Genomic DNA, 12,131 nt, shown 5'->3' on the forward strand with positions numbered 1-12,131 from the left:
GGGCTACTGCGTGTATGTACCAGTCATTTTCTCCAACTGGAGGTATAGCAGCACCTTTATTTTCATGGAGAAGTCTGTTCTTCCTCTTTGTCAATATTAACTTTCTGCAGCGTGTCCCAGTATTGGCATTGAGTGCTAAATTAAAAATACCTGTAGGGTCTGTGCTACCAAGCAGCAGTCCACATTCTTTGTTTTGTTTTGTTCTGTTCCCAGTTCAAGTGCTTGATTTTTCATGTGGAAAACTTTGAGATAGTGCATTTAGTTGGTTAAATGATAGTACTCTGGGCATCTCAGGAAGCACACTGGAGAACTTGGAATTGCCTGATTCAAAAAGATGGGAACATGGTGATATGGAGCAGAGGAAATGGGAACTCCTAAAGCTCTAGTTAAAATATATAGGTCTCAGAAAATAGCAGGTTTATGGTGAAAACTCGGGGAAGATAACTGATTTATTTTTCTTTCTGTACAAGAAAAATACAAATGTTTGTATATGGCTGCAAAGTACTGAGTTAAGGTGCTATTCAAGCTGAATATTTTAAAATTTAAAAGCTCTAAATTGACACTTTGCAACTTAATATTATATACAGTTCTAAAGTAACTTCCAGAAGCTTCATATTCTTTTTCTTAATTACAGGACTGTGATAAGACGGTGCCAAGGAGCACACCTGGAAGGTAGGCATTCCTGGTGGGTTGCAGCATAGAAAACAAAGTGATGATAATCAGTTGGCACTCTGAACTTGATCTCATTGCTAAAATCCATGTTTGTCTTGTGTTTAAAACAAAAGGGGATTCAAATTTAATCATTGATTAAATAGCATATTCCCTACAAATTATACTAACCAACTGGGGAAGGGGAGAAAAAGCAGGAAGGCTGTTACTTGTTTCCAGGGTAGTTACTGTGTTCTGTTATGTTGAATTTTCTCATGTTAATTAAAATACTAGATTTTATTTCTGCTACTGGAAGGACTTCTGGATGTATTTGTGCCTTGGATAGTGTTTGTTTATTTTTCTTTATTTTTGTTTTCAGTAATTCTGAACCTTCACAGCATAACAGTGAAGGAGCAGATAATTCTAGGGATGATTCGAGCAGCCATAGTGGATCTGAAAGCAGTTCAGGATCCGACTCTGAAAGTGAAAGCAGTTCCAGTGATAGCGAAGCTAATGAACCATCACAGAGTGCATCCCCCGAGGTAGGGTCTGAGATGAAGAAAAAGTGAGAACTGTTGTTCATACCTTACATTCAGCAAGCTGCATTTCACTCATTATTGCTCTCGGGTGTTTTGGTGTACCTCTTGCTTTGCCATGCAGCACATACAGCTGTCCTGGGGAAAAAGATACAAATATTTCACGTTTCTATCTAATGCTGGTTTTTCTTATTTGATTTTAGCCGGAGCCACCACCAACAAACAAGTGGCAACTGGATAACTGGTTGAACAAAGTTAACCCACATAAAGTGTCACCAGCTTCTTCTGTGGACAGCAATATCCCATCCTCACAAGGCTACAAAAAAGAGGGACGGGACCAGGGGGCAGGAAGCGGATATACTGATCAAAGTGGATCTAAGGATTCTATTTCTTCTACGCCAGGGCGAGATTCCAAACCCACCCAAAAGGGCTCAGAGAGCAGTCGTGGCAGGCAGAAATCACCTGCCCAGAGTGACAGCTCAACACAGAGGAGGACTGTAGGTAAAAAGCAGCCCAAGAAGGCAGAAAAGACATCTGTTGAAGAGCCTAGAGGGGGTCTTAAAATAGAAAGTGAAACCCCAGTAGACATGGCAACAAATATACCTTCAAATAGGCATAAGGCAGCCACAAAAGGTTCCAGAAAACCTAATATAAAGAAAGAGCCCAAATCTTCCCCTCGGCCTACAATAGAGAAAAAGAAATATAAGGCTTCAAGCAAATCTGCCCAGAAATCCAGGGAATTCATAGAAACAGATACCTCATCCTCTGATTCAGATGAAAATGAGAGCCTGCCTCCTTCATCACAAACACCCAAATACTCTGAGAGCAATAGGACTCCTGTTAAATCTTCCATGGAGGAGGATGACAGCTTTTTTCGGCAAAGAATGTTCTCTCCTATGGAAGAGAAAGAACTTCTTTCACCACTCAGTGATCCTGATGAAAGGTACCCACTTATTGTGAAGATTGACCTGAGCCTCTTATCCAGAATACCAGGGAAGCCTTACAAGGATGCTGACGCACCCAAAGCGGAAAAGAAAAGTGTGCCAGAGAAGCATGCAAGAGAATCTCAGAAGCAGCCATCTGACAAAAATTCTACCAAAGGCAAAAGGAAACATAAGCAGGTGATGAATTTTATAGACAAAAGTTTATTATCTCAACCCCTTAGTGGATTGCTGCTGAGATAAATTGTATAGTCCAGAAACCCAGATCGTGGCTCAATGCAGTGACTCCTCCGAGCAATTTAGGAGATGATTCTGATTAGCTGTTTTGTGTAGACCAGAATGATAATTCCTGTGCCATTATAATAAGGATGAGTGGGATTTTCTTTTGGAGTGATGGGAAGGGAGAGGGTTGTGCCTGTAGGAGTGCTAGCGCTGCAGCCGGAGCTCATGGAAGCAGCCCAGCTCCTGCAGCTCTACCTAGCCTACAGCAATGTTTAGCCAGTTTGAGTCCTACAGTCCTGCCCTGTCATGCCTTTGCTTGATCTGGCCCTAGTCCCTGTTGCACTGCAGGCCAGCTCAGGGAGCAGATCCAGCTAGAATCTCACCTGGCTGAAAAGAAATCAGTTTTCAGCTGGATCAGGGCCCTGAAGCAGTGAATCATGCAATTGCATGAGAGCTAGTGCCAGAACAAGGGATGGGGCAGAAATGGGACTGGGGCATGGCAGCAGAAACCATAACCTTAGGGGTGCTGCTTTACTGGGAACATAGGTATTCTGTGATTCTTCATAATGGTGTTTTATCTTCTCAGATCTTTTTTTTTTAAAAAAAAATCTTTTCAACTATTAAAAAAGGCAGGAATCCCAGAAGGCTGTAAAATAGCGAGGGTTAATGGGGGAGCTGAACAGAAGTAGTAGCGTTGGGAAGAAAAGTTGGTAAGTAGTAGTTGGTATTGTGATTTTAAAATTGCCTTCAGAAGGGCTGAATAGAAAATACAGAATTCATATAAGGAGCAAACCTGTTGTGACTGCAAGATGGGCTCAGTGATGCGATGAGTTTTGATATATTTCTGATTTCCATGAAATGAGATGAGGACTGTGAAGCCATGCTTCAGGGATTTAAAAAATGTTCATGCTAATGTGGATTTCATTCTGAAATTTTAGTTTTGGCAGGGATTTGGCAGTGATTGTAAGACAAATTTTGTTGTCAGAAGATGATATCATTCAGAGAGTCATTTGACTCTGGAGGAGACAGCAGTTTTAGTTAATCCAGTTTTTGTACTGAGCAATCTAAGTAAACTTGAACACTTTCGGGGAGTTGGTATTGTCTAGGAGACTTGACATGTAACTGCAAACAAGGATTTCTTCTGTACTATTCCTAGCTAAGGTTCCTTTTTCTTTCTCTGGGTAAGGAAATTAAGCAAGGAGGCATGGGCTTTTTTTTTTTTTTAATAATAAAAACGGGAATAACTCTGACCAGTAGGAACAATGGCTAATTATTTTTTGTAAGTGTTACTGTATAATTCCTAATATTCATGGGAATGCACTCACATGCTCCAGTGGCTCTGAATACAGTGGCTTCTATTCCTTTGACCAGTTATGCCTTCCAATTCACATTTGGAGTTATAGCATTAAAGATCTGTGCTCTTACCCCTGAAAAAGAAGGCTTTGGAAAGACCAATTCAATTTAGGCTTTATCCCTGCAGACAGTCTGGTGGTTCATCAGCGTGAATCCCCAGCGTGCTCGGGTGCTTGTTGGTGCAGTCCGCAGGAGGTGCAAGCCTGTTCATGAAGCAACTAAAGAAGAAACACCCTTTCCCTCACCCCTCCGGTTTTTAGATTTGCGGGTGCTGTGTGAAGTTACGCAACTCTGTCACCACTTGATTTCTAAACATTATTTGCTAATGTGTCCTTGATCATGGCGTGCAGGGTTGCAATGTCAGTGTGACAAAAATGAAACCTTTTGGTTTTGAATCTGGGTTATGTTACCAGGTGACTTATAGTATGAGGCCCTATTTTCCATTTAATTTATTGTTTCTACTTCCAGTGCATGTTGAAAACAGTTTAGAAATTCACCTTCAAAGCACTTTGACTTTAGAATTAAATTTATGTTAAAGACCTAGTCTTCTACATTTCTGAACTTACCTTTTTAGTCTTGCAGTCTTTTTACCTCTTCCAGGATTCATAAGGCCCTTGCTCTGGGGGGCTTCCCAACATAAAATCTGCCTCCTGATTTCTTACTGAAGCCTTAGGCAGATTTTTCTGGTGTCTCATGGTGATATGTCTGTGTTAAAATGAACAACCTGGTTGCCACCTCTTTTACGCAGGTTGACAGTTTACCAGCCATGCTTAGTTTCTCGTTATGTTCCAAGATCAGGGTCTGGTCAAGTACTGATATGGACTCGGTGCTTTAGGGAATGTTTTTGTGGTCTGTACGGATATTATTCTGTACACTGCGAAAAGCCTACCGAGTTAATTCTCTTAAATGTTAAACGTTACCCCAGTCAGTGAAGCTGTAAACATACAAGTTTGCCTGTATGTATTTCTTGTTTGTTTTATTCAGAATGAGGATGAAAACAGAGCCAGTGAAAGCAAGAAAACAAAACTGGAAGAAAAAGCTTCGTCAGGACACAAGACTTCTAGCAGTAGGGAGTGAGTATCTTCAGGAATCTTGGCTGTGTTTTCAGTGCTGGGGGCTCAGTGTGGTCAAGGAGAACATGGATGTCCATCTCCTCCTCCCCACCCCAAGTGTCTCCTCCTTATTAATCAACAGGTTAAATTTCATTAATGCTTATTTTTGAGACTGTTTAACTTCAAAGTTTCCACCAGTAATTGGTGGAAATGCATTTCCAGGACCAAAAAAATTGTCCAAGGACGGTTGTTTTAATTAACAACAGTAATATAAGCCCTAGTGCGAAGAGTTGGCATATCATGGAAAATATGTTTTTTCTCTGATTTTGCAAAAACCTGCACTTTTTATTTAACCCAGTCCGGTGATTCTCCATTCAGCAAGTATGTAAACTGAGAAAAAGTTACGTGACTGGCATTGTTTGGGAAGCTGATGAGGTTAAGATCTGGATCCATGGATTTAGCCTCAGATTTGCTTGACTAATTAGCTAAAGAAAAGCGTGAGTGACACAAATGCAAAATAATATAGAATTGACTAAACAGTAACATTGTTTAATACCCTTTTACTTTTATGTTCTCGCTCTCATTTTCCATGCTTTTTGTAATAATTTGTATGCTTCTGTTTGACTTATCTTTCGGTCAGTGTTAATCGACAGGAAGGATGAAGCTTTTCTCTACTGCCTTCTCAAACTCTTTACTATTTCAGATCAAACAACTGAAAACTGGTACAATTATGTCATGGAAAATATTCCTGTACAATGAATAATTACAAAATAATGTGCGAGAAGCTGCAGCATGTCAGATCCTAGAAGTCTTGTTTGCTCGTTCTGAATTAAACTCTTTCTTATTTTATGTTGGAAAACAGTTCAGATTTCCAAAACAGGTGTAAAACAAGTGGATGGGTTTCTATCTTGATTGTAGTTTTTTTTCTTATTCCTGGTATTTGCTTGATTGCTAGTGCATTTATCTGAAAGACACTTAACTACATGAAACAAAAGAATTTTATTAAAATGTTATGTATAAATACTTATTCCAAGCACCTTACTCTGTCAAGTGGGAAGCCAGCAATAGCCAATAGCAGTCCTCAGCAGTCAAGGGAGGAGTGTACTAGACAGCTAAGTTGAGATAGTCTTCCAGTTTCCTTGGGTTCCAGAGAACACTTGTCTGGACCATTTTTCTTCCGAGCTGCCAAGCTGACTTGTCTGCAATAGTCAGGCTGGCGCTAACGTTGGCATTAGTTTCTTATGCTGTGTTTAGGGTGTGTGGGGTTTTTTTTTTTTGTTTTTTGTTTTTAAGAACTTTTGTAGGGATGTGGTTTTATGGTTAGAACTTGTCTACTGCATTTTCAGGTCAGAACAAGTAAAATTAATTTAATCTGGCTTTGTAAAATCTAGTCATTGAGATAATTATTCTCTTTCTCTTTCTCCAAATCTGATTTGCTAGGTCTAATAAAATCTTGCCTATTATTTTGAAAAAACTGTATTTATTCATTTTGTCCAGGTCTTCAAAGCCAAGTGCTGTTAAAGAGAAGGATTTACTGCCTTCTCCTGCTGCCCCGGTCCTTCAGAAAGATCCCAAGCAAGAACATGGGTCCCGGAAGAGGACAGTCAGTCAGTCGTCATCCTTAAAGTCTAGCAGCAATGTTAATAAGGAGAGTAGCAGTGGCAGTAAAAGCAGCTCATCTTCTAAACAAAAGAAGACAGAGGGGAAGGGTTCTAGCAATGCTAAAGAAGCCAAGGTAAAAGGTTTATTCTGTAAATGCTTTATGCTTGTTTTTTTGATTTGCAGTTTGAGGTGCTCAGCGTGATCTAAACAATAATTTGCAGTTCAAGTTAAAATGTAATTTGCTTTAGATGTACGTTTCTTCATGTCGTAGTGCTGAAGTACCTTAGAAGTCAATAAATTAGAAAATAACTTGGGAAAGTTGTGGAATACTAGTGCTTAACCCTTCCAAATGCTTATGTTAACTAGTGAAATGTGATTAGTATTCCTTTGACTGCAGATAGGGCTTATTAATTGATTAATCCGTTTGTAGGAAATGTCACTAGAAAGCTGTTTACACAAAAGTAAATGGAACAATTGAGGTCACTTTTCTCTTATTGGAGCAAAAAGGGGTCTTGTTCTGAATTTAAGGAGAGCAGTGGCTTGGTCCATGTTCAGTGCTAGCACTTCTCCATGAAGCTACAGATCTAATTTGATGACATGTTGGGACCAGGAGCCCCAGAAAGATTCTTTTAACTCCAGCTGAGGAATATAAGGAGTTCTCTGTGGCTGGAGGGGAGAAAACATGGTTATAAAGATGATGCGGAAAACTTTTTTAAGAAATTTAGCTTAGGAAGATATTTAGTTGATGTATTTAAAAGTATTGCAGGGATGGTACTTTTAGGTCACTAATTTGTAATGCTGTGCCTTTTCATCAGTATGTAAACATGTATTACTGGACAGAGGTTAGCATAGGAGGACATCCAACATTTAAAGTGTATTATCAAACACCTAAGATGAACATTTTCTATTGTATAGCCAGTTGTTGGAGCATAATATGTTTAGCTTGGATGGATTTCACCTTTGTCTTTGTGATTCCGAAGTGTACTGAAGGGGTTGGTGTCATCTTGCTCCAAGTGCTCTGCAGGAAAGGCCCGAAGCCTACGACGTGGGATGTGATTGTGCTTTGCAGCGGTTTAATCAACTGCAGACCTCGCTACTTGGATCTGCAATCTCTGAAACTTTAGAAGTCTAAAAATGATCAGGAGGGATAACTGATTTGGGGGAGAATTAAAGCAACAAGTAGACCTTACCAATGCCAGAAAGTAACTTAGTCATTGAGGTGGAGTTAGTGAAATATCTGCACTAGGAGGCATGCTGTATTATTTTAGATGCCAGTATCATGAGATTTTATAAGCCTGGCAGGGTTGCCTGTATCGGTGTCTGCATAAGACACTTTCAGGAAGCCTGAAGATAGTGAATTTACATTACAAACTGCTTCTCTGGCCTTTCTTATTCATCAGCATAGGACCATCCCTAAGCCAGTTGTTAATGTGTGATCTTTATGTTTTTATACTTAAGCTATGCTTAGTCACCCCTTTCTTAAAGTAATATACTCTTCCTGTGTTCCACTGAAAGTTTCGCTATTGTTTCTATGTTGTAATGGTAGACAATACATTGCTGTGAAAATCTGCTACTTAAAACTCAAGGATCCTTCTAATTAGCAACAATTTGATAAATGTAGGTTGTGAAATACATCTATATAGATGCCCTTAGGCCATGATAAACCAAGAGAGCTGAAAACACATGTGAAGCTGGGGAGATGATGTTTTATACTCTAGCTACTGAGAACTGATCCACTTATGATTCATGTATAATTTGGGGGAGCAAGAATAGTGTGTTGTGAAGGCAATTAATATTTTTGCCTGAAGACTATCCTTATCCTTCTGAAATATTAGTCTTTCCAAGGCAAAGGCATTCAACAAAAAGTGTAAGACTGGAAAAACGGGATTTAGCCAGAAACAACAACGTGGGAGATTGAAGTGGAGTTCAGAAATACATCTAGGAAGCCTTGGCTTCATTCTTTCCTCTAATGGAGATCTTTTGGTGTATTAGAGCTAGGGGCTTGATTATAGCTTGTGTGTCTTCCTCTGCACCAGCGTGCATTGAGAGCACTACTGAAGTGAAAGACTTCTGGAGGCTAGGTTGTTGTCTATGGTGAATGGCAGCTAAAGCAGCCGCAGAACTGACCTTATTGCATGTAATGTGTGATGTCATGGGAGAAGTTTATACAACAAATACTTTTCTTGAAAACAAAAAAGATTTAACTGTTCTTTAAATTTATTATTTGGCAATAATTTTCCTTTCAGGAAAAGATTCTGAACAGTTCATCAAACTGTCCTCCTGTGTCTACTCCATCAACGGAAAGTTCAAAGTCACGAAGAGCAAAGCTTGTTTTTGATGACAGGTGAGAACAGTAGAATGTGCCTCTCTTGCACCTTTCTCTTCACGGGGACTTTAATCTCATAGCGCAGCCAGGTCTGCGTGGACAAGAGTTGTCCTTTTGCCTCGCGGAAGATGTTAAGTACAACGTTATGCTCTGCAGAGCTGCCTGTTGTTCCTGTAGTGATGTGCTTGTCCGACCGCTCTGTGCGTCATTCGCTTGGCAAGCAGTGCAGTCCTTGCAAAGGAACTGTAGCTCTCCTTGGGCGTTCCTGCAGGGCATGAAAAGACCAAGCAGGGGACTTGAATAGACCAGGGTTGCTCCGGTTTTTGAAATGCTGATGGGCTTATTTCACCCTACCAGGACATTGCTGCTAGCTGTCTGCCTGTGCTCTTAAGCAGAACAGGCTGCTTCTAGAGTCAGTGGCTGTTGTCATTCATTAGAGAGAGGAGCATCTGTTTTTGAAGTTGCTAACTCACAAGAATTGTATGCGATTTAATCCTGCGCTGTCAAAGCAAATCTCTTGAAAAGAACGTAAAACAAATATTTAGTACAAATATTTTGCTGTCTTGTGCAGACTTCAAGTTTCACTTTTACCAATTAATTCAAATCTTAACACAATTCTTTCTCTTAAAGCTTTTCCCTTTAATTTGTCTTTAAACTCTCTTTAGGGATAAAATTATGGTCATTCCAGTAAGCAAAAGTAACTTCCTGATTAAGAGCTGTTTGGAAATGGGAAACCCAGTTGGTCAGTGGTTTTTATCCTGATAGTTATTCCTAAACAAAAACTGAGTCAAGTGAATTTGATTAGAGAACACTATCGATCATTTAAGATGAAATAGGTTTCAGGGATTTGTCATTTTGTATTGTAATCAGAATTTTATATTCTAATTATATATACAATTTTATATAATTTTATATTATAATTTTTGAAATCAAGAACAGTGTGTTTTGAAGGCAATTAACTTAAAAATGCTGATTTCAAGTATCTTTAATTCTTAGCCTAGTAAAATAGCATGGATGGGAGAATTTATTTTGAACTCTAGTCAATGAACTTGTAGGTATTGCATTAATATATTGAAATGTGTAATTACACTTCTGTGAGTACCTACTGCTAATCAAGTCATGAGAGTCACTTACCATTGATTGTCTTGGATGGCTAAGCATTAGCAATTAACATCTGAATGAATCTCAATTATTACTATTGTTTTTAAATATTTCACATCCACATTAATGCCAGCCCTGGAGGCACTGGATTAATTTGTCCTCACATTTTTTTGTTTTGTTTTTCTTTCCTTCCTTGCTGTTGGCTAATTATTTGGTTTGCTTGATTATCAAATGCAATAAATTTACCCAAATCTTTATCAACTTACTTGAAATATTCTTTTGAATTACCTGAAACAAGACAATTACTAAATTAAACTATTAAACAGGATTTATTATACTGTAGCTCCTGTAACTTGAGGTAGAAGGAAAAAAAATAAAGATCAAGAAACCTAAGTCATAAAAGGACATGCAGTATGGGTGGTGCCAAGCCCATGAATTTGTGTCTTCTGTTGCAGGACTTACTCAGCTGATCATTATTTACAAGAAGCAAAGAAGTTAAAGCATAATGCAGATGCGTTGGCAAGTAGATCTCCAATATTTATCCAATGTTTGAATATTATACTGGATTTGGTTTACTGCTTTTGTCATTTTGCTGCCCTTTGGTACTGGAGCTTTCTTGTATTTCTCTCTACTTTTTGTTCTTACGAATTTTTTCATTCTCTTCAGTCTGACAGGTTTGAGAAAGCTGTATACTACCTAGATGCTGTAGTGTCGTTCATTGAGTGTGGGAATGCATTGGAGAAAAATGCTCAGGAATCCAAGTCCCCGTTCCCTATGTATTCAGAAACTGTGGAATTAATCAAGTAAGCATTGTAAAGCATATACAAAATTCAAGTGGTTGGGAAAGATTCTTGGAAAATAGAGCTTCTAAATTTTACTATATTTTGCCACCAACTTTTGAAATCTCTTATCATTCATGAGTAAAACTGGTTCATTCACCCTTTTGTTTCGGTTGTGGAGACTTGTTTGAGATCCTTCCATCTAAGGTTCTTGAGGTCTTTCTAAAAAGTGTAACACATGAAAAGCAAAATTACTCTATTATCTCCTCAGCATTTTGTTTGGGGTCTGAGAAAGATTCCTGAAATGGAAGACAATTGAAACTAGAAATTTGTAAGAACTTGTGTGTGTGATGGTGATTAATAAAAGATAGTGTAATGCTTTAGTTTTTGTTTACGTGATGTCTTTGCATGTAGATACACTATGAAACTGAAGAATTACTTGGCACCAGATGCTACGGCTGCGGATAAAAGGCTAGCAGTGCTCTGGTATGTGTGTTCTGGTATAAATACAATGTGCTGATTAGATTATCTCAGTTAAATGTTGTATTACATTGAGTTCTCAGGTGTTTCTGAATCAAATATATGAGTTTTCCTTTTAGCTGTGTGTAAAGTAGGTTAATACTATATATCTGACCACTGTAAATTGGGGAAGAGGAGATGGTGATAACTTGGGACAAGTCTGAATTATTAAGGAGATTACTTAATCTTTCACTTTGTCAATTTTTCCTGATATTATGTTGGTTAGTGCTTTTATTTTAGAATATGATTTCATTGATGTGATATCTGTTGCAGTGTTGATGCAACAAGCTCGTTAAGTGACTAGAAGGTCTTTTGACCTTTTATCCTCTTTAATGTTTTGGTAAAATTATGACTGAGCAAGTTATCTGTGGCTTTCTGTTTTCTGTCTTTGAAAATTGTAATATTCAGAAATAACTGGTTACTACTGAATTAGTTGTGTATTCAGCTGATGTTGGGCTGTTGCTTTGGTGACCTAAACCTTTCGAAAAGCATCATGGTTGCATTAACTATCTGACTGTTTTCTGGTTTTGTGGGCTTTTTTGTTTGTTTGTTTTTAAGAAATAGAAATGTCAGCATGTGTTGGTATTCATTTGAATTAATTTATAGCTGTGATTTAAAACTTTTTCTTGGAAAGACGCACTTGAAACTAAACTGCGTTCTTAAATTTGAATGGAGTAACAGCAGAAAGGATGAGGGTCCTAAAGGATCTACCATGTGTTCACCCACCGATAGTTCAAAATTTGGATTTACTCTAAAGAATCACCGCTAGCCCTCTAGGTTATAGAAACCACTGTAGCAGGTAGCGGACCAGATCCAGTTTAGTGTCAGGTGGGAAAGAAAGGGGAAGACATGGAGAATACAGCAGACTCAGTGTGTCGCGACATGAGCAAAGGATAAATGAAGCTCTTGTCTAGGAAGTAACAGTGTTGTCTCCTGAATTCAGAGCTGGGCTAGTTATATCAGCAAAATCACTGATGGCGATAGTTTCAGCCTAAGGCACAAAGCTACCTACTTCCTTGACAAGTTAAAGGTTGTTACGGATTTTTGAAAAG

The 12,131-nt window shown here is 38.6% G+C and overlaps 1 protein-coding gene across 7 annotated transcripts in view; it reads left to right on the forward strand.

Annotated features, from left to right (window-relative positions):
* The window catches only part of AFF4 (ALF transcription elongation factor 4), a 58,894-nt gene that overhangs the window by 38,314 nt on the left and 8,449 nt on the right, over positions 1-12,131 (forward strand). For all 7 annotated transcript variants that reach the window (XM_067304978.1, XM_067304977.1, XM_067304976.1 and 4 more), the window contains 9 exons: positions 635-672; positions 1,028-1,190; positions 1,388-2,305; positions 4,685-4,773; positions 6,250-6,487; positions 8,601-8,698; positions 10,237-10,300; positions 10,448-10,584; positions 10,975-11,046. In XM_067304978.1, the coding sequence (XP_067161079.1) occupies positions 635-672; positions 1,028-1,190; positions 1,388-2,305; positions 4,685-4,773; positions 6,250-6,487; positions 8,601-8,698; positions 10,237-10,300; positions 10,448-10,584; positions 10,975-11,046 (1,817 nt within the window). The remainder of the gene's footprint in view (positions 1-634; positions 673-1,027; positions 1,191-1,387; positions 2,306-4,684; positions 4,774-6,249; positions 6,488-8,600; positions 8,699-10,236; positions 10,301-10,447; positions 10,585-10,974; positions 11,047-12,131) is intronic.

This window comes from Apteryx mantelli, chromosome 14 (genome assembly GCF_036417845.1).
Source record: "Apteryx mantelli isolate bAptMan1 chromosome 14, bAptMan1.hap1, whole genome shotgun sequence".
Classification (NCBI taxonomy): domain Eukaryota; kingdom Metazoa; phylum Chordata; class Aves; order Apterygiformes; family Apterygidae; genus Apteryx; species Apteryx mantelli.